We start from the raw sequence: 23,780 nt of genomic DNA, 5'->3' as shown, positions 1-23,780 counted from the left end.
TTATGCCTCCTACACTCAACCGAGTACCCCATGATTGTCCCACGTGTCTAATCGGACATTATCTGCAATTCCCAAGAGGGACTTAAAGTTGTAAAGTTACAATCTGAGCATCAAAAGCAAGTCAAGAGCCAAAACAGGAAGAAAAACTAATGCATCACAAAGTACCATCATTAGCACAACTACATTGACTTAAACTGGTCTAATTTAAACTGCCAGAATAAACTAACATGCTGTTAGAGTCACTAACACCTTTGAGAGATGTGCCAGCCATAGTCTTAATGTCATTAGAACAATTTTGATGAGAATAGGCCATTTAGCCCTATAAGATCATAAATCCTATCCATCGAATTTCTCCAAAATACCAAGTTGAGATGTGAAGGTCACTAACTCCTTCTCTCCACCACACTACTTGGTCATTTATTCCATGTGTCTTTGGTACTCTATGCGAAGGAAACATTCTAACCTTTGTGCATAATCTGCACTTAACAAGATCCCGGAGTTCTTGTTGAAGAAATTATTTGAAAGTAGCAGCTGGGATCCACTGTACTGGTTCCTTTCCTGCTTTATACGCTTCAGTCATGTCATCTCTTAATCTCCATTTGCTTAAACTGAAGAGGTTTGACTCCTTCAACCTCTTCTCATAGCTCATACATTTCCTCATAAAGTCATAACTGGCCTTGTCTTTGACCTTCTAGAAACAAAATCTTGAATTGTGTGTTCACATTTTTTGGAAGGATTTATATTAGGGACTGTGCCATTTACTATGAGAATAGCAATTTTGAAAATTCTTGTCATGTATGGGAATGCAATATTTTATTGTATATATTGAAGTTTAGAATAATGGGCAAGTGTGTGTGTGTGCGTGTGTGTGTATGTGTGAATTGTCTTCATTAAGCATTGTGCTGTGCTGTCCTGGACTGGGTCCTGCTTTATGTTCGATGCTTCCGTCAACTGCATCCCCCAGAAACCTTAAATTGGATTATGTGGGTTTAAAAATATTGTATTTATTTTCTGATAATTCCACATGTGGACACACTTTTTGTTCATTAAATATGGAGTCTAGCAGGTCTGCATCAAGCTGAAAATAAGATCCAGCCTTGGACTGGAAGCCAGCCAATCACAAGCCATACTTTTGCACACTGGACTAAACTGTGTTTCCAATCAAATGAATATGTTAGGCCTGTATGGTGGCATTTCAAGATCACAGACTCCAGGTACAACTAGACCAAAGATGCTCCCAGGTTCAAATAAACTATTTGTTATGTGAAATACCTTATCAAAGGTTTCTAATGCAGTTCAAAACAAGCACAAATCTTTTTTTTTCCTTTGTTTCCTTTCATCTGCACTCCTTACCAGAAAAGTGTTGTCCTTCTCCTCTCCCGACTCCAACTCACCTGAGTAGGGAGGACTGGCTGCTGTTATGCTGGACCCAGGAGTAGTTCTGATGCCAAAGCTAAGGATAGGTAGAACGTCAATAAAGTCAGGGCTCCCTCTGCTGCAGCACCCCATGGCAGCACCCAGAGAGCCCAACAGGGACTACAAGTCTCGTGCAATCCTGCTGGTATTCAAAACAGAGTCACACCAATGGAGCACTGCCACCAATTGAACTGGGGTGAGGTTAACAACCGTTCACGGGAGACATTCTCACTCTGTTCATCTACTGTATGCACCCACCGACTGGGAAAGGGAATCCCATCCCATCATGGCAATGATGTGCACCTCCCATCATTAGTCAGAATCACTTTTATTCTCCAGTACTTAATATACAGGAATTTGACTTTGGTAGATTTAGAGCTTGTGAAAGAAAAAAAAAAACTACTTGTAAGCTACGAAGGGTTAAAAGCTGTTTTGCTCTGCAGGGGTCTGTTATAAAACAGGGTGCAGCAAAGTGACTTAGGACAATTTCCCTTTTTAGGAATGCATCTATTAGGACATGTACACAAAAAAAGAAACAGATGGTCGATTTTCTGCAAGATAAGATGAAATGCTTAGACAAATAATATTATACTGTTTAATAAGTAAGGGGAAGAAAGAGGGAGGAAGGTACGAAAATATAAAACAAAGCTGACTGAAAAGTAAGATGTTCTTCTTCTGCCTTACAATGGTGGCACAGTGGTAGCGCTGCTGCCTCACAGTTAGGAGACCCGGGTCCTTCCTGCGTGGAGTTTGCATGTTCTCCCCTTGTCTGCGTGTTTCCTTTCCTCCCACAGTCCAAAGACATGCAGGTTAGGTGCATTGGCGATTCTAAATTGTCCCTAGTGTGTGTGGGTGTATGTGTGGCACCCTACCCGGGGTTTGTTTCCTGCCTGGCACCCTGTGTTGGCTGGGATTGGCTCTATCAGACCCTGTGACCCTGTAGGTAGGATATAGTGGGTTGGATAATGGATGGATTCCTGTCTTCCTCTAGTTTTTCCACAAGCTGCTTATAACAGTACACAACATCACTTACAAAAAACATAAATAACATAAGTTAAAAAGATAAACTTCATATAAAGTTACACAATAATACAATGATGAAGGAGATGTGCAAATGATGATGTGCATGTTAAAGTGTGAGTGTGTAGTGTATATCCACGTGCACACCGACACATGTACTGTACATATGCTATATACACACATGCACACCTATAAGCCTAGCAACTGCACAACAAGAACATCAGCATTATAAAAAAAAGCCAAATGGCATCCAGGGAGAAAGAATTCACAAAGAAATGTCCATAAATATGCATCAAAATAACAAATGATCACCACCACTGAACCCCATAAATGACAGCTTAACAATTTATTCAGACCAAGAAATGATTACAAACAATTAAAGTAGAGACAGATTGGTGTGACCTTGAAGATCATTCTAATAGTAGACTCATTTGTAGCACAAGAACATTTATTTGATTTGATCTGATTCGGGCCATGGCCACTGAAATAGTAGCCATGTGATTTAAGGTCCACTGTCCTAGTCACTATGCTATACATTATGTGATCTGCCCTTCTTACTTGACTTTTCTGTTCATTGCATCTGCCGTAAATTCCATGTATTCATCATGAAGATCAAAGGAGGACTCAACGCAGGTCAGGGTGCCAATTCGTAATAAGCCACATTCATGCATACGGTGCCAAACTAGAGGCAGTAGTCAACTTAATATATGTGTTCAGAATAGAGTAGGAACTGGACTGCTTGAAGAAAATACGCACAAACACAAGGGCAATTTTGAAAATACTGCACAGATAGGAATCAAAACCAGGCAACTATATCGGTGAAACTACACAGCTACCCACTGGGCTGGACCTGGTACAAAGCCATTAATCTGTTTATGAATTTCACCCCATCTCTGGTTCAAGAACAGTGAGGTGGCAAAGCTGAACATTGCGCCATAACAGAGGAATGGAAGACATGGAACAAAAACAGGCAGCCAAGTAATTTAAAACGTATGGCTGCTGAGGAGTCAGCAAACATGGCATTGGTCCACGCCTGGTAAAGCAATTGGCAGGCTTATGGAGAAAGTCAAGTCAGGTCTAGTCTGATGTGATTTGCATGAAAGTTTGTTCAAAACAGTCTTTGGCTGGTATAAATAGCATGACGGATTTAATAACATTTCTATGAATAAGGAGCAGCAAATGAGGATGTGCTTTGTAGATTCTAAATCTGTTAATAGGTCTGCATGGGTTGTTACATTTCAATCAAGTCTATGTTTCATTCCTGAACTGATTCCCCACTGTTGGCTAGACTTTCTTTAAGTTCCAGTGACTAATCTATTCCCACAGGGTACTGTTTTGTGTCCTTGAATTTGTATCTTTTTCAGGCTCCTCAGAGTGTCTTCTAACACAATACTACTATGTGAATGTTAGGATCACTCCAGAGTCACCTTTGAACCAGAATGAAGACCACAGAGAATTAAGAAACAAAAAATGGGATTTAATTAGCATAAACAAGAGTACACAAAAGAGATGAGAACAGCAAATCCTGAATCTTTTAACCTCCCTGTGCACAAATAGATAGATAGATAGATAGATAGATAGATAGATAGATAGATAGATAGATAGATAGATAGATAGATAGATAGATAGATAGATACTTTATTATCCCCAAGGGGAAATTCACATAATCGAACAACAGTATATTGATACAAAAAACAATATTAAATTAAAGAGTAATAAAAATGCATGTAAAAGCAGACAATAACTTTGAATAATGTTCTGGTAGAACATCTGCAGAATCTTATTGCAGATGTTGAAGGATGCCAACCTTCTCAGAAAGTATAGTCTGCTCTGACCTTTCTTACATAGAGCATCAGTATTGGCAGTCCAGTCCAATTTGTCATCCAGCTGCACTCCCAGATATTTAAAGGTCTGCACCCTCTGCACACAGTCACCTCTGATGATCACAGGGTCCATGAGGGGCCTGGGCCTCCTAAAATCCACCACCAGCTCCTTGGTCTTGCTGGTGTTAAGGTGTAAGTGGTTTGAGTCGCACCATTTAACAAAGTCTTTGATTAGCTTCCTGTACTCCTCCTCCTGCCCACTCCTGATGCAGCCCACAATAGCAGTGTCATCAGCAAACTTTTGCACGTGGCAGGACTCCGAGTCATATTGGAAATCTGATGTATGTTGGCTGAACAGGACCAGAGAAAGTACAGTCCCCTGTGGCAATCCTGTGTTGCTGACCACAATGTCAGACTTGCAGTTCCTGAGACGCACATACTGAGGTCTGTCTGTAAGATAGTCCACGATCCATGCCACCAGGTGTGAGTCTACTCCAATCTCTGTCGGCTTGTCACTAAGGAGCAGAGGTTGGATAGTGTTGAAGGCGTTAGAGAAGTCCAAAAACATAATTCTAACAGCACCGCTGCCTCTGTCCAAGTGGGAGAGGGATTGAAATAGAATGCCTGACTACCTGTGGGGTGGCTGGTCCACTTACCTACTATCCTCTTATTCTGTTTATCACATGGTTTTACCCTTCTTTGTCTCTAAACCTCTAGCATTCCTTCCTTTCTTCCTAGTGTACTGATTGAAATCAACTTTTAAGCCCAGGTCCAAGAACACTTCCAAATAACCCTTCATAAGTACTTCTGTCATTCAAAAATCTGTTGGTGTCCCACCCTGTGGCACCAGGTTTCCTTGCAGGGACCCCATACGACAGCTTATGACTTAGGAGTGCCAGACTTTCTGTTCTTCCCAAGCGTTTTTGTGATTCTAAGCCACAGTGTCTTCTAGTGGCCCGAGGAACATTTAAAAGGCTAACAAATCTCTTGTTACCAGTCCCAACTTTACATTCTTTAAAACATTTGTCTCAATGGTCTTTCAGGTCAATGCCATGTTATACTCTGTAGTAGGGTTTCCGGTTGGGGCTGGAATTGCAGAAAGGACGGGACCCTGTCAACAAGGAGGACACATGTCTCCATGACAGTAGGTATAATGGAATGCTGCCAGGGGTATTGGGACTTTTGTGCTACACCAGGGACACAGATGTACCATAGTGGCAATAGAGGATGGAAGAGGTTGGATCAATGAGCCCTTTTGTAATATTCATGGATACTTACTGCATATACAGTATATGATAGAAGGCAGGTTACCAGGATTTTGACTGTCCATTTAAAAATAAGCTGAATCACAGACTTGTAGAAACGCCTCGGAAAGCATTTGATAAGGTGCCACATTACAGATTGCGCACCAGACTAAAAGAAGTGGGAGTTCAGGGTGTTGTGTGTAGAGGGATACAAATTGGCTCAGACACAGGAAGCAGAGGGTGATGGTGTGAAGAGCCTTATCAGAATTGGCTGATGTTAAGAGTGTTGTCCCTCAGGGCGTTAGTGTTGGGGATACTGCTGTTTTTAATATATACTGTATGATTGATTCAGATAGGAATATAAGTAACAAGCTGGTGAATGTATGCAGATGATACCAAGCCAGGTGGATTGGCAGATAACCTTGAATCTGTTTTATCATTAAAGAAAGAGACTTGGATAACATACAGGCCTGGGTAGGTTTGTGACATTTAATGTAAGTAAAGTATATGTAGGAAGTAAAACTTGGTAAGTTTGAATCCACAATGGGAGGTCTGAAAATTGAAAATTCAACTTATGAGAAGGATTTAGGAGTCATAGTGGACTAGGCAATATCAACTGCCAGACAGTGTTCAGAAGCTATAAAGAAAGCTAATAGAATGGTAGGTTATATAGTGCCCTGATGTGTAGAGTACAAGTCCAAGGAGGTTCTGCTGAAGATTTATAGCACACTGGTGAGGCCTCATCTGGTGTATTTCTAAAGGGTGCATCTGTTGTTTTTTTATCTACAAGGTATGAAAAAGGACATAGCCATGTTAGACAAAGTCCACAGAAGAGTGACTAGGCTGATTTCAGGGCTATAGCGGATGAATTTTAAGGAAGGATCGAAAGAGCTGAGCCTTTTCAGTTTAAGCAAAAGAAGATTAAGAGGATTTGAAGGGAATTAGTCCAGTGGATTGAGACTGTGACTTTAAAATGAGATGACATTTAAGTGTTCAAAAAAATTATGAAGGAACTTAGTTCATTGGATCAATTTGAGTTCATCAAGAACATGGGACATGATTAAAAACTTGTTAAGGGTAAATTTCACACAAACATCATGAAAATCTTCTTCACACTGACAACCACAGACACATGGAATAACTTACCAAGTAGCTTGGTAAACAGTAGGACCTTCAAAGGTAGACTGATGTTATTTTGGAAGAATTAGGTAGACAGGATTGGTGAGCTTTGTTGTGCTGAACAGCCTGCTCTCGTCCAGATTGCTCTAATTTAACATCACCTATTGCTGGTAAACGAAGAACAAGGAAGGCAGCTTCATGACTTTAATAGGGCATACAATCACAGGCTGGAGCTAAATGGCTCCTTCCTGCCAGTTAAACAAGAGTTTGGAGATGTGAGGTGTATATAGAGAGGAGTTCAACCTGAGAGAGCCCAGGGGGGTGGCTGGTGTAGTACAGATTTGATAAGCAGGTAAACCACCCCACCCATACCCAGACATTGTATGTGAGCATTTTGCATTGTCTCATGTGTCCGTCAGAGGATTTTTTTTTAATACTATATATTTCCTTCTATATCTGAAATGTGTGTTTGGTGGATTGGTAGCTCTAGGCTAACCCAGTGAAGGTGGGTGCAAAAGATACTGGCACCCTTTCTAATTCTGGTTCCTCTCTTACATCTTATGGTGCAAATACATAATTGTTAGACTCTGATTGCAACCCAGGAACAGATTAAGAGAGGTTTCAGAATTATGCTATATGAAAATTAGTAAAGGAAAGCCAAATCCGGCATTATGTTGAGTGCAGAGTGCTAATAAGGATCCATATTATGTGGGAAATATATACAAAGAAAGTAAGAGTTCACCATTTTGTTGAAGTATCACGGGCTGTCTAGATTAAAAAATAATACTAAACCAAATTGCATAATTTGAAAAACAGAGTAACAAAGGCCATGGCAAGAAAGCACAATATATTTATTTAGCAAAGGGTCAATGCTTTCAAAAACAAAGTGAGTAATAGAACTGGTATTTTCCACAAGACAACAGAGATGTTAGGAACAGGCAGGAAGTCAAAAACAACAGAGCACCATGCTTTTATGTATTCTTTGCTTATTTTCTGTTCTATGGTTATTTTTTATATGATTTTGTTCTTATTTTATATTTTGGTTATTGTTATATTTAAGGAGAGCACAGTGGCGTAGTGGTAGCATGGTTACCTTACAGTAAGGAGACCAGGATTTGCATTCCGTGTCCTCTCTGCATGAAGTTTGCATGTTCTTCCTGCATCTGAATGGGTTTCTTCCAGATTTCCTCCCAATCCCTAAAGACATTCAGGCTAGGTGAATTGGTAATTTGGCCCTAGTGTGTGTGTTTGGTATGTGATAGTATCTACCTTGTGATGGACTGAGGTTTGTTCTTGCCTTGCACCTTATGCCAGCTGGGAAAAGCTCAAGCATCCCTTGCGACCCTAGTCGGGATTAAGTGAGTTTGAAATGACATGACATCGCCATGTTTACTTGTTATTTAGCGTTTATGTATTGTATATTTTCTTATATACTTATTGTATGTAAATAGTAACCTAAGAGGCAGGGCCACTGTGATGTCCCTGCTGCTGGAGTTGTCCTCTGCCTTTACATTCAAGAGAAACAAATGCTCCCAGCTGTCATGGTCTGGCTTCCAAAATCTTTTACTCAAGCCAGGATCGTCACTGGTCTGTCCCACAGAGCCTCACCTGACTTCAGCCAAGCCCCAAAGGCTTCAGTCAGAGGAGGGTGAGAAAGATGTAAATATCATCAAAATATAATAACAAGAGAAGGGTTGACCATAAACCTCAGTTTAAAGTAGAAAGAACAAACAAAAAATCTATAAATGGAAGATATTTTGACACAAATTGCAGATTACTAAAAAGGCTCAAAATAGCAAAAAGAGACACAAAGTAGTTGCTTAAATGCCAATCCACATCAATCAAATCCCAAAACAATATCCAGAAATTACAATCCTTAAAATTTAAACAATCCTTACAACTTAAAACTTGGTAAGGTATAATCAAAAATCCAGGCAGAAAAAAAGCAATAGTCATTGTAATTCCAACAAACAAATGATTCCCAACTCCTGATCCTTCTCAGACAATTTAAATAGCCTGAGGGAGGGCTCAGGAGTGGTGATAGCCCCACCTCCTGGGACTCCACCCACAAAAAACAAGGAACAGGACTACATTTAAAGTGACAAGCCACAATTATAAAATCACATACAAAATCAACAAAAATAACTTACTAATATAAAAAACTGGGTCAGACTGCCTAGGGTGAGGACCAGTGAAGTTCCCAACCTGGACTTTCGGTCTTTTTGGTGGCCTTCTACCTTTCTGCTATGTTTGTGTTGCCTATTTACCCACCCATCCATCCATTACCCAACCCGCTATATCCTAACTACAGGGTCACGGGGGTCTGCTGGAGTCAATCCCACCCAACGCTGGGCACAAGGCAGAAAACAAACCCCAAGCATGACACACACACACACCCACACATCAAGCACACACTAGGGACAATTTTAGAATCGCCAATGCACCTAACCTGCATGTCTTTGGACTGTGGGAGGAAAATGGAGTACCCGGAGGAAACCCACGCAGACACGGGGAGAACATGCAAACTCCACGCAGGGAAGACCTGGGAAGCAAACCCGGGTCTCCTAACTGCAAGGAAGAAATGTTGCTACATAACCTGTAATTTATACTTAAAGATGTTGTAGTCTGCGCATGTCTGTTGTGCTCTGTTCTCCTATTTACGTATATGCATCCTGCAGCCATGGGTAGAAAATGGTAGAAGCATCCAAAAGATACATTTCCAGAGGCAAATGCTTGGATGATCGCTTTTTTCCTTCTTCTGGTTGGAATGACCTGTCTCGGTATAGCAGAAATTGGTATGTGTATGCTGATGAGCTAAACGTATAATACAAAACTCAGCAGAACAATCTCAGGAACAGTGTTGGAGATAATGCATTAAAAGTTAATGTGTGTTAAGAAGTCTGATTACTTTTTAAAGTAATAAGTAACCTAACACGATACTTATTTTATTGAAGTAAAATACCTCCATTGCCATTATCACAAGGGGACAGGGTGTAAAGCAAGAAGCAAACATTTGCTTTTGTAGGGCTCAGTAGCACAGCCAAGCAGAAAAGAGCGTGCTATGTGAAATCCATTAACAAGAACATACTAATAAACTGTCAGGTTAGTTTTCTTCTGGCTGTTTGCTAAAGATTCTGTAGATATTGCTACAGAAACAGTGTGATTGACTGGCGCAGCAGTTAGTGTTCATAGTGTGTATCTTCAAATGCTAGCCAGTCATATGTGCAGTTTTTCACACAAAAGATGAAAAAATAATGCAAAACACATTACATTTTACACAAAGTAATCTTATAACATATTTAGTTACTTTTTTTGTAAGTATAAAAGAACTGTCCCCCACACTGCTTGGGAGAAACAGGTTCCATGATTGTGTTATATATTACATATTCAAAGCAGATGTTGATGGCATTTAATCTTTTGTTTTTGTGCATTTGCATAACATTAGAGTGTTTTGCTAAAGCAGAACCCTATAAGTAGACTCACACATATAAACAGACATTTTTAACAAACTTGAGGTTTCTGTCTTAGCTTAGCTTAGCTCACCATATCGCAGTTGTGTGTGTGCATGTAAGCACACTCAATGCGGACACTAGTCTCTATTGCTTGTAAAGTTGGTACTTTCTAGTAAGTCAACTTTGTTGCATGAAGGCAGTGTAGAGTAGTCACACCATCACCACTGACTTACTGTATATATGACATTTTCACACAAAAGTGTAACTGAAAGTGTTCTACAAATGGTGAAATAAGTGAAAATTACAAAAACAAACAGGTTTCTAGGGTCCTTGTCATCACATTTACGGCGTCTGGTGAAATTCTTCTGTGCCCATGCTAATCAATAGACAAAGGCCCCCTGTGACCCTAAACTTGATCAAGCACTTTTGAAAGTGTGTGTTATGTAGCCATGTTCCTGGGTAGGCTGTGTGGTGTGTTGGTCAAGGCACTGCCCATTAAACTGCGGGCTTGGAGGTTCAAAGCTCACTTCGGCATCACTTCTTGAACCAGACTTCTTCTAAATCTCCTTTTCTTTCAGCTGCTCCCATTAGGGGTCGCCACAGCGGATCATCTTTTTCCATATCTTTCTGCCTTTTGCATCTTGTTCTGTCACACCCATCACCTGCATGTCCTCTCTCACCACATCCATAAACCTTCTCTTAGGCCTTCCTCCTTTCCTCTTGTCTGGCAGCTCTATCTTTTGCATCCTATCCCCAATATACCCAGCATCTCTGGGTCCAAACCCGCACAATCTCACCTCTCTGACTTTGTCTCCAAACCGTCCAACTTGAGTTGATCCTCTAATGTCCTCATTTCTAATCCTATTCATCCTCGTCACACCCAATGCAAATCTTAACATCTGTAACTCTGCCACATCCAGCTCTGTCTCCTGCTTTCTGGTCAGTGCCACCGTCTCCAACCCATATGACATAGCTGGTCTCACAACCAGACCGCTCCCACTATAAAAATTAACATCAACAGTTTCATCATGAATCTGTTTCTTTTAATTAGAAATCTGCCCCCACTTGCTAAGTATACTTCTGAGAAGAGACAAACCACACCTTTTGAATTGACAAGATGAAATCATTTTAATTTGTGGCCTGAAGGAAGTGAGAAAAGAAAGTTTAGCAGCAAAAACAATAAACTTCAGCCACAAGTCACCACACACTTGAGTGAATAATCAGGATAGCATTCTCTTATCATACCTTGCACTTTTAAATTTCTCCTTAACAGCACTTGATGGTGTTTGCCTATCAGCAGCTTTAGGCAGAGCCGACAGTGTTGAACAGCAGTCCATGGCGCTCAGTGCAGACACACAGGATTATGCAGAATGTGGTACTGAGCAGCAAGGAGTGCCCATTTATATGACTACTTTATCTAGTTCACTCCATGGCTCATTTCTTTTGTGGTATAACATGGTACATTTCTGGGCATCCCATAATTTTTTCAAAAGGTACAGCCCCATTCATTCTAGACTTTGAAAGCTTTACAATAATATAAATGTACTTAATAACAGTAATGGCTGTAGCATCAGTAGTAGTTATCCTTATCCCCATCTCCATACCACTTGCGCCATCAGACTCCCATCAACTGGGCTTTCTGACAAAACAAGTTTGGAAATAAGGCAGGATGTACTTTTATTTATTTATTTATTTATTTATTTATTTATTTATTTATTTATTTATTTATTTGTGTATGAAGTTCCTTTCCTTGTAAGAATAGTAGTATTTCTCTGCCCCAATATTTTTGTGATACGCTCCTTCTCCTTATAGCTCTAAAACTGGAAGTTTAGTCAATTTTAGTAAAAAATTATACATTTATTCTGATCTGTAACAGACTTCCTCAGAAGGAAAGCACAGCCAAGTAAAAAAATAAAAACAAAAATGGCATGGAGCACGGGATGGACTCCAGTATCCGCCAGGGGTCATTGCTGGAGCTGCTGCTATTTTAATATACAAAATGATCAGGACAAGAATCTAATTAATAAACTGGTGAAGTTAACAGATGATACCAAACCAGGTGCAAGGGCAGATAATAGAGAACCAGTTGCATCATCATAGAGGAACTTGGACAGCATGCCAGCTTGGGCAGATTTGTAATGTACGTAAATGTAAAGTGTTACATAATCCTGAAAAGACAATGGTGGTCTGAAAGTTGGAAGTGGACTCATCACTATATACAGGATATTAAGACAATTTACAGAAGGGATCATGAAGTCTAATAGGATATCAGGTTATATTTCATGATGTGTACAGTACAAGTCAAGGGAGGTCATGTTTAAGGCCTGTAATGCGCTAGTGAGGCCTCACCCTGAGTATTCTGTGCAGTTTTGGTCTTCATATTATTACAAAGACATAGCAGCACTAGGGACACTCCAGAGATGAATGACTAGGCTGATTCCAGGCCTGAGAAGTTTGAGCTATGAGGAGAGACTAAAAGAGTTGAAACTTTTTGGTTTATACAAAATACCTGTAGATCATTTGGAGGTGACAAGACTCAGTGTTTAAAATTTAAAAATGAACTATTATAATAGATCTCAGTTGTTGATTTGAATGAACTCTTTGGCAAGACCATTTCGACAAGGTTGAAAATTTGTTAAAGGCAGATTTCACATAAATGTTAAAAAGTTTTTTTTTACATACAAAGAACCATGGACACATGGAATAAGTTACCAAGTAGTGAGGAGGAGAATACAGACCTTCGACTCTCAACTTGATGTTATTTTTTTCAAGTAGGAGGGAAGAGCTCATAACAGTTCTAATATTCTAATATTCAGTAGGGATAAACCAGTACCAAGAGGAGGTAGCAGCTATATCTTTGATCGAGGGCAAACTGGAAGTCAATACCCCAAGAGCACCAGTGTGATGTGAGGTCATGAGGAACACGACTCTTTCATTGTCCAAGTTTGTGGATAACTTAACAGCTTTTGAGTATTTTTTTTCAGCCCTACAAGTTTTGACAATCCCTTTGGACAGGTGAAAAAAACACATTCCTTATTACAACCCCCTGCTTTATCTGACTAAATTTGGACTTCTTGGTCATTCTGGTACCTTTAATCTGTTCACCTGGCCAGTAGCAGAACAATTGGATAGTCCTTTGGTGCATGAAGCACAACTTTTGTAGTGTGTAGGTGAGCGAGCGACACTCCTTCAAGCCTACTGTATATTGCAAATATGAAGGAGAAAGTGGATATTAGGATTATGTTAATAATTGGTAATAACATTAGTTTATTGCCAGAAATTGATGATTACAGTTGTTTTTATATTTGTATTTATGTATATCATTTATTTGATAATGACATTTTGTCTGCATTTTGTATATTGATTTTACTTGGGTGAAGCCTTTTGGAGCTTCATTTTGCTAATATGTTTTGCATTACCCATGATGCACATATACATGTACGTAAATGATTGTCGCTCACATTAAATAGTGGATTAGAGTTTCTGAAAACTTGGTGTGGTGCCTGTATAATGGAAGGACAAGGGAAGAGAATGTTTTCCGTGCTTTATCTCCCCCAGAAGGATAGAGGGCAGCCCCACTGGGTTGCTACAGCACCACAGATTCCAACAGACATGCTGAGAGCTGGAGTTTGCTACAGCCCTGTTGTGTTCCCTGGGTACCACCAGGGGGCACCTGGACGATTGCTGAGTCCTTTGGTGCAGCACTTCCACCACCCCCAGAAGTGCTGCAGGAAGAAGGTCATCGAGCACCTGGAGCACTACTGGATGCACTATAAAAAGGGGCCAACCACCACTACTCTGGGAGCCAGAGTCAGGAAGAGGTGAGCAAAGCTTGCCAGGAGGAGTGGAGGAAGAATGATTCATAGAGGAAGAAGAAGAGAACTGTGCTTTGGTGCTGTGTTTGTACTGTGTTGCTGTTGGGGAGACAAGACAGAAACGTTTCCCACTAAAGAAATAAAGTGTGTGCTGAAACTCATGTTTCTGCCTGTCTGGGTTGAGACATCAGGAGTGCCCTGGTGGTCCACATTAGGAAAGACTTCATTAGAAGTTTGAGCTCAACCACCAAACACAAAAAAAACCAAAATAAATAACTGTGTTTCAATTTGGATCCCTATTGAGGCCTATGATATCAAAAATGTGTTATCTCTTTTCTCCATTAAAGCATGAGATTAAAGTTCTTTTTGACCATTACTACAAACAAAAAAGGTTTAGTAACAAAAACAACTATAAGTTTATAATCCCATCCATCTACGGTGGGCTGGCACCCTGCCCAGGGTTTGTTTCCAGCCTTGTACCCTGTGTTGGCTGGGTTTGGCTCCAGCGGACCCCCGTGACCCTGTAGTTAGGATATAGCGGGTTGGATAATGGATGGATGGATCCCATCCATCAGCTGATCCTAATGGTACTGATTAAAAATGTCAGACATTATCTTTTAAAGAGAATTTCACAAGACTTCTGCAGTATAATAAGACAAAAAGGTTAGAAAAAGCTAGAGTTCAGCAGAAAAGTCCCATTTGTTGCTTTGTTGTTGTTAGCTCACCGCCAGTAGTGAATGTAACTGTGACCGGGAGAAGTCAAGAGGCCTTCTTGGGTTCTTCCATCTGGTTTATGGGCAGCACTGTTGTGGGGCAATAGCTTTTTAAAAGCTTGAAAAATACGTGGAGACAGCTAGGGGTCAAATGTTTCCTTCCAGGTCGGCAAGTTCTGGATTGATATATTGCACTATATACAACATAATCAGGTTCTTGACACTGTTTACATAATAGTATAAATTAATGTACATATTATTAAACAATTATTTTTTATTTTTGCTTGCCAAGCCAAAAATACTAAGCTGGGAGTTTTAGGGTTGACCCATTGATTAAATCCATCTGGCAATGGTCAGAAACTCTAATTCCCTGCATTTTGTATATTACCATATGCTTTGAACCTAAGTAATAAAAATAATGATCGTGTATTTTCAAGGAATGCATCTGTGTTTTGTTTTTTTTTTTCTTTAAAAAAAAGGATAAACAGGACTACTGCTGATTTATTGAGGACTGAGGAATTTAAAACCATCCTTCGTGTGGCTGTCTAAAATGAGGTCTTACCCAAAGTCATTTGTCAACCTTCCCTCGGAGAAGTCTTCTCTTTCAATCCACAACTAGCTTACTAATCATAACAAACTGGACCCTTGGGATTTCTAAATCCTTCCAAAGAAAAACGATGGCCAAAATGGGGAGGGGTCTGGCAGAAGATACGTCTCACTATCTATCAAGTTACACAGAAGGTAAAAAACATTACAGTCCACAAGTCAAGGGAAAGAACAGACAGCAAACTGGAGTGGACATGGGGCCGGCACAGTGCTGTAAAACTGCTGTCTCTCAGCTTTGGATTCCTGGGTTCAACTCCAATCCTGTGTGCTGTTTGTATGTTCTTGCTGTGTGTGTGAATGGGTTTCTTCCCAGTTATCCCAGCCTTACTGCCACATCTCAAAGAAATGTTTGTTAGGTCATTTGGCCAGGCTATACACTATTAGACCCGTATAAATGAGACCTGTGATAAAAGCTGTGACCAAACCTGCCAGGACAAACCAATGCTCCCTTTGACCATGAACTTGATAAGCAGGAGGATGGAGGTCTTGGGTTGAAACTTTGGAAGAGTATGATATTGGAATAGTTTAGCTTTCAACTTACGAAACAGGCTTAATGGACTCAGTAGTTGCTCTGCTTTTTAGGGTCTTATGAATCAATGAGATAGCCAACACTTGAATCCTTTTTATTTGTAGACAGTACTCTTCTCAGTGTGCAGACTCAGAGTGCCATATGCAATAATTCATTCAATTAGTCATTCCACATAAGCCAGTTTTAGGGTTTATCTCAACCCAGTCAGTTCAACTGCTCTCCCTGTATTCATAGCCTGATTTATTTACCTTTTTAATACATTGAATTTACGGGGTGAGGCAGAAAGGACGGACGTTTTTTACAAAAATTGCAAAATTGTTAATTTTTTTTTTTACGAAGAAATTTATTGAAAGATTTGAGTTCATATTGAAATAGCATTTGACAAAATCAAGTGTGGAAAACAACATCTCCCATGTGGTATCCGTTATCACTGATGCATTTCTCAAGGCATTCATGGAAGTTGGCCTCTACTGTTTTCAACATCGCTCTGTCGCAAGCTTTCCACATTTTCAGGGTACGTGCCGTTCGTGTAGCCCCTGGCGGTCTTTTGTTCATTTCTGTACCTCGTGTACGAAGTGTTTTAACCCAATGTAGGATAGTGTTACGAGCGGGAACAGCTTTAATTCTGTGGATATTGAAATGGCAACGAAACTCACGCTGAAATGCGGTAATAGATTGGTTGTTCTTGACAAAACAGTCATACGCAAAAACGTGGTGTTCTATCGCCCACGGCTCCATGGCTTCAACTAAAAAGAAAATAAAAAAATGGTAAGACTTTGCAAACTTAACGCCACCTACTGCACATCTGTCACTCCACTTAGTGGTGAGTTCTAGCCATTTCAAAGACGTCCGTCCTTTCTGCCTCACCCTGTATAATTTCCATGATACATACAAATGTCTGTGGTGGGCTCGTGCCCTGCCTCAGGGTTTGTTTCTGCCTTGCGCCCTGTGTTACCTGGGATTGGCTCCAGCAGACCCCCATGACCCTGTAGTTAGGATATAGCGGGTTGGATAATGGATGAAGGATGGATGGATGGATGGCATACAAATTTTAAAATGTTAAAACATTAAAAGGGTATCTGTAAAAGTACCCCAACAGTTTATTTTACATTAACGTGAAAAAGAAAAAAATGAGAGAAATGTAGTGAAAAGATCAATAAATCAAATTAAAAGTAGCAAATTATTAAGACAGCTTACAGTATTTAATAACCTCAGCATGGACAAGGAAGGAATACAGCTTTTGCCAAATGAATTCACAACTTGTTTTTTGCTTAGGTATCGCCTAAAAATGTTTAAACGTTAAGTTCTTAAATGTTCTAGAAGGGATGATTTCTAAAATACATTTCTCTTTGTAGTGAGAAGTCAAGCAAAGTTACACCTTTTATTGGCTAACTAAAAAGATTACAATATACAAGCTTTCCAGGCAACTCAGGCCCCTGATCTTTTTAGTTAACCAATAAAAGGTGCCATTTTGCTTGACTACTCACTACATCCATAAATGCTAACACGGTACAATACCCTAGTAATTCTTTACATTTCTGATACAATCATGCAGGCCCACCAAAGACATTTATTTGTTTATTTATTTGAAAAAAAAAGAACATTGTAATGGCATACAACTAATTCAAACAAATAACAACATAACAGATGCAACAATTTACTTCAAAACCAGTCCAGTGATAACAAAAGAAAAATAGCTAAAGAAAAGAAATAAACAAAATGAGATTAAGCCCAAAGCAAATTATTAAAAACATTATCTACTATACAATAAAACACTAAGGTCTGTGTGTTCAGTCCACCCGAGCAATCTAATTGGTCAGTTTAGCTTTGGTGACACAACAACAGAGGAAGTGCGAGTGTCAGATGAGGAGGAGTAAAGGCGCATGCTGAGAGAGTCGCCTTCAATGACAGCAGGTATAAAACCTGGCAGGAGGTGAGAAAGGTGCCTCGAAAATAATGACAGAGTGTGAGAAGCAGGCTTTACGGGAACACACTCAAGAGACAAAGCGCTGGTTAAGAGACGATCACACATACAAATACAGAGAAAAGGCTCTGAAAGTACATGTAGGCAAAGAGATAGTAAATATGTTTTAATTATTCAGTTATCAGCTTCAATAGGTACTGTGCCTAGTTTATATAGTAAAATGCAATGTAACAGAAAGGGTTGAGTGCAAGTAGCAGGTTGTGAGGCCACTCAGTTTCGGTTTCTTTAATTCAACTTTTCTAAAGGTGAGTTCGGTGGTTTAACATCTGCTTTTGTACCTGTGGCTTTGGTACATTTTTACTTTATGAAGGGTGAAGCGTTTTAAAGCTAACCTGATGGTTTATTAAGGTGCTATTGTGGCAGCATTGTCAGCTACTTGAATTTTTAGGCTAAGTTTCAAAAGAGTCATTTTTGTGTGTTTATAAATACATGTGGGATTTCAGTGGGTACTCTGAGTACCTTCCCATCTCAAAGACTTGCCAGTTTGAGAGAGTGTAGCCATGTGCATAAAATTTCTAGGTGTCTCACCAGTGATTGTTCCTACCTTGATCCTAATGCTGCTGGGAGGCACTGGCTCCCCATGATTTGAAATTAATTGGTTTAGAAAATGGAGTGGTGGATGCAACATCTGAAACTAAACTTTTTGCATGTTGTGAGCTGTTCTTGCCTACATAACCTCATACTAAATTCTGTAGTTTGAAATATTTACATTTGTGATAGATAGATAGATAGATAGATAGATAGATAGATAGATAGATAGATAGATAGATAGATAGATAGATAGATAGATAGATAGATAGATAGATAGATAGATAGATAGATATGAAAGGCACAATATGAAAAACATATAGTGTATCAGTGTAAAAAGAGGGTCATGAGAACATTCAGTTTCCAGTCTCTTCAGTTCTACTCATCTAAAAGTGAGGTCAATTGTTTAACACCCGCCTTTGTATCTTTAGGTTTTAGACTATGAGTATCATGCATCACTCTGCGTACTATTTTACATTATCAAAGCTGATGATTTTGATAGGTAAAGCCAACATGAATTAAAGGCACTATTTTATTAGCCTTGTGGGCTGCTTGCTGTTGTAAACTAACCTGCAGAAGGGTCAATCTTGACTTCTTATTTCTACATTTTTTAGTTACATTTTATTTTATGATTTTCCGTTACACGGAATGGTTTAGTTAGTAATTTGTGTTGGCCCTACTTGAGATGGAGTGCTTACAGGCTCCACCTTATGTGTGTATAACAAATACAACCTCTACCTGTCTTTGGGCTTGTCCAGCATCAGTTCAAACCTTCAGTGTCACTTTGTGTAGGATGAAGTTCTGTTTGTTGTATGCATTTTGTGTATGTACTTTCATATATATTTGTTATAAATTGTAAGTACTGTAGGATTTATTTATATTGTATTGACCTCTGTTAACACTCAATGCCACTCTGATAAACTTGTTCTGGTGCTGACCCTAATCCAATGTCAGCATGAATTTAGGAGAATGGATCTGTTTTGGTTGACCTTGATCAATTCATGCAGAATGTAACTCCAGATTACTGTTGTGGCAAAATACATGAGGGAATCTCCACAAGTTATAGAAATAAACTGCTCAAAAAATTAAAGGAACACTCTCAATTGGAAAAAAATCATACTGGATATTTATACTGATATGGACTGGGTAATGTGTTAGGAACGAAAGAATGGAAATGAAAATTATCAACTTACAGAGGGCTGAATTCAAAGACACCCCGAAAATCAAAATGATACAGCAGGCAGTCTCGCCCATTTTGCAGCAACTCCAAATCGTTCTCTGTAGTTTGTATGGCCCCACACGTGCTTGTATGCATGCCTGACAACGTTTTGCTTGCTCCTAATGAGACGACAGATGGTGTCCTGGGGGATCTCCTCCCAGATTTGGACCAGAGCATCACTGAGCTCTTGGACATTCTGAGATGCAACCTGGTGGTGTTGCATGGACTGAAACATAATGTCCCAGAGGTGTTCTATTGGACTGAGGTCAGGCGAGTAAGCATGGCGGCCAGTCAATAGTATCAATTCCTTCATCCTCAAGGAGCTGCCTTCATACTCTCATCACATGAGGCCAGGCACTGTCATGCACCAAGAGGAAACCAGGACCCACTGCACCAGCATAGGGTCTGACAATGGGTCCAAGGATTTCATCCCGATACCTAATGGTAGTCAAGGTGCCATGGTCTAACCTGTAGAGGTCTGTGCGTCCCTCCATGGATCTATCTCCCCAGGGCACCAGTGGTGGACCTTCTAGCATTCTATGCAAATGCCAATCAAGCTCCACTGTTCCAGGCAATGAGCACAGGGCCTCAGGCCGCCCTCATGAAGTCTGATTCTGATTATTTGGTCTGAGAGGTCATTTTGTAGGCTCTGGCAGTACTCATCTTGCTCCTCATTGCTCAAAGGAGTAGATACCAGTCCTGCTGATGGGTTAAGGACCTTCTACGAGGGGCCCTGTCCAGCTCTCCTAGAGTAACTGCCTGTCTTCTGGAATCTTCTCCATGCTCTTGAGACTGTGCTGGGATACAAAGCAAACCTTCTGGCAATAGTACGTATTGATGTGCCATTCTGGGGAAGGTGGAGTACCTGTGCCACCTCCGTAGGGTCCAGGTATCATCACATGCTACCAGTAGTGACATTGACTGTAGCCATATGCAAAACGAGTGAAAAAACAGATGAGGAGGGAAAAATGTCATTGGCCTCCACCTGTTAAATCATTCATTCCTGTAGTGGGGTCATTTCGTTTTTGCCACTCTAGTGCACCAAAGCAGCTGAAATTGTTAATCCCCCTCTGCTACTTAACTGACCAGATCAATAGACCAGATGTATCACTGACTTGATTATATACTCTGATTAAAAAGAGGTCCTTTAATTTTTTTGAGCAGTATATAAGAGTACATAAGCACATATCATTTTTGTCCTGGATTTTCTTTTGTTCATGAAAACTGAAATAAAATAAAAGGTTCTCTCATTTAAAGGCACCATTAGGTCGACAGCGGGCATTTACAAAAATGTATCCTGCAGTTAATAATGGCTTTGCTTCAGTCTCCTCAGAGAAAAGACAGATGAGTATTAGTTAATGAGTTAGCCACTTTGTGTCCTTAATGAAACACATTGGGGCTAGAGAGTATCATCCTTTAGTTCAGGTATCAGACATTTTCAAACTAGCATTTTCACATCATGATATTCTCCAGCCTGCTTAATACAATTTACGGTCACGACTGTCAGCACTGGACACAAGGCCTGAAACAGCCCTGATCAGGACAACAGTCTATCTGAGGGCCCACTCATTTTATAACCACACAGATGCAATTCAGGCTCACCAATCAACTTTTTTGGGAGGAAAAAGCAGGGTGGGCATGCAAAGTCCACACATACAACTACCAGACATGGCATTCAAAACCAGCATGTTGTATTCAAGAGGAAACAGCACAAGAGAAATACAGTAGCAGGGGTGCCATGGACGGTAAAAACAGAATGGGAAACTGTTGGCTTGGGAGAGACCATGATGACTGGCTGAACTGTATCATTTTAGTTAAAGTAACTAACAAAGATGTGCTGCAGCCTGCCTCTGTCTTCATGCTCAGGGATTTGGACATCACATTTTCTGTGAAGGGTGAATGCAGCAGTGGAACACCTGTGTATAATTTAGTTGGATCTTTTGGGACTTTCCATGAAAAATTTTTCAAAAGCCATAACATTATCATTCCCTGGCTCCAGATTGGGGAACTCCAAAATCAATAAATCCTTAAAGCCTCCTCATTCATTAATGATAAGAAGCAGTCCGCTACAAGTTTATATCATTGAAGCCACAGCTATTTAACATTGTGTAGTCTAGTAGCCAAGGCGCTGAACTGTAAATCCAGGCTTTGTCAGCTCAGTCCCCATGTCTGACTCACAATGTGACTCACCTGCCTGTGCTCCAGATGTAAAATATAAAGGCAATCAATTGTACCATCACCCGGAATTTTTAAGAAACTATTATAATATGAAAGGTGCCGTATAAAACAAATAGTATTGGTTTAGTTTCACTATCTGACCAATGATCCTTATAAAAAATAAGTTACTATTTTATTATGAAGAAAACAGCTCAGTTGTAGTTGCTGCTACCTCTTGGGTTCAATGTAGATTCTGTAAAGAAAGCCAACGAAACAAAGCAAAGGCCTACAGAATCAGGTGACTGCCAAACCAGGACTAAGCCAGTAATGAGCAAAACAATTTGTGTCCAACTGAGGACACACATTGTCAAGAAGGGGTGAAACTGCTTTGTGCTTTCTTTATAAACCAGGGTTCAGGACCCCACTGTGCAAAATAGCGTAGAACTCCCAAATAGTCAATGAATAATAAATTATCCATGATAAAAATGGCTCTTTGGGAGGAGGTTAAAATAAATAAGCAAACAATACATAATGCAATAAAATCAAGGGTAAATTCCATGCCAGGATTTGTCTTTTACCACAGACAAGAACCTCTGTTTTTTTCCCAGTTGATTCTGGGGTTCGTCAGGGGTGTGTTCTTCATCCTACTCTGTTCAATGCTTGTATGGACTGAGGACCAAGTCTTTAGAGTCCCGGTGCTTCCTGTCTTGCTATATGGTTGCGAGACATGGACGGTATGTTCATTTCATGGCGGCTGCTGCTTCACCACCTGAGGCCACAGGTCCGCCATGCCCTCGACCCTCTGCAGTTCGCATACCAGGGGAAGGTGGGAGAGGAGGATGCCATCATCTATATGCTTCACTGATCCCTCTCCCACCTGGACAGAGGCAGTGGTGCTGTAAGAATTATGTTTCTGGACTTCTCTAGCGCCTTCAACACCATCCAACCTCTGCTCCTTAGAGACAAGCTGACTGAGATGGGAGTAGACTCACACCTGGTGGCATGGATTGTGGACTATCTTACAGACAGACCTCAATATGTGCGTCTTGGGAACTGCAGGTCTGACATTGTGTGCAGCAATACAGGGGCGCCGCAGGGACTGTACTTTCTCTGGTCCTGTTCAATCTATATACATCAGACTTCCAATATGACTCGGAGTCCTGCCACGTGCAAAAGTTTGCTGATGACACTGCTATTGTGGGCTGCATCAGGAGTGGGCAGGAGGAGGAGTACAGGAAGCTAATCAAAGACTTTGTTAAATGGTGCGACTCAAACCACTTACACCTTAACACCAGCAAGACCAAGGAGCTGGTGGTGGATTTTAGGAGGCCCAGGCCCCTCATGGACCCTGTGATCATCAGAGGTGACTGTGTGCAGAGGGTGCAGACCTTTAAATATCTGGGAGTGCAGCTGGATGACAAATTGGACTGGACTGCCAATACTGATGCTCTATGTAAGAAAGGTCAGAGCAGACTATACTTTCTGAGAAGGTTGGCATCCTTCAACATCTGCAGTAAGATGCTGCAGATGTTCTACCAGACGGTTGTGGCGAGTGACCTCTTCTACGCGGTGGTGTGCTGGAATGGCAGCATAAAGATGAAAGACGCCTCACGCCTGGACAAACTTGTTAAGAAGGCAGGCTCTATTGTAGGAGTAAAGTTGGACAGTTTAACATCTGTGGCAGAGCGACGGGCACTAAGCAAACTCCTGTCAATCATAAATAATCCACTGCATCCACTGAACAGTGTCATCTCCAGGCAGAGGAGTAGCTTCAGTGACAGACTTTTGTCACTGTCCTGTTCCACTGACAGACTAAAGAGATCGTTCCTCCCCCACACTATGTGACTCTTCAATTCCACCCGGGGGAGTAAATGCTAACATTTTTTTCATTTTTATTACTATTTAATTTAATATTGTTTCTTTGTATCAGTATACTGCTGCTGGATTATGTGAATTTCCCCTTGGGATTAATAAAGTATCTATCTATCTATCTATCTATCTATCTATCTATCTATCTATCTATCTATCTATCCAGTGACCCGAGATGAAGAATGGACTCCTTTGGCACTGTGTCTCTCCGGAAAATCCTTGCGTACTGTTGGTTTGACTTTGTGTTGCTCATGGAGTTCTGAATGAGGCACATTACCTGCATTGT

General features: G+C 40.5%; 1 protein-coding gene across 3 annotated transcripts in view; it reads left to right on the top strand.

Moving 5' to 3' along the window:
• The window catches only part of LOC120538751 (tyrosine-protein kinase receptor UFO), a 227,379-nt gene that overhangs the window by 52,354 nt on the left and 151,245 nt on the right, over window positions 1-23,780 (top strand). Inside the window, exon 1 of one of the 3 annotated variants that reach the window (XM_039768204.1) lies at window positions 15,082-15,343. The exons of the other annotated variants lie outside the window; for them this stretch is intronic. Within the exon in view, the coding sequence (XP_039624138.1) occupies window positions 15,280-15,343 (64 nt within the window). The 5' untranslated portion in view covers window positions 15,082-15,279. Of the gene's footprint in view, window positions 1-15,081; window positions 15,344-23,780 lie in introns of those variants that run through there. 3 annotated transcript variants of the gene reach the window in all.

The sequence above is a fragment of the Polypterus senegalus genome, chromosome 11 (genome assembly GCF_016835505.1).
Source record: "Polypterus senegalus isolate Bchr_013 chromosome 11, ASM1683550v1, whole genome shotgun sequence".
In the NCBI taxonomy this organism is placed as follows: Eukaryota; Metazoa; Chordata; class Cladistia; order Polypteriformes; family Polypteridae; genus Polypterus; species Polypterus senegalus.
Note: the sequence above shows the minus strand (reverse complement) of the source record. Positions and strands in the feature narration are given on the sequence as shown.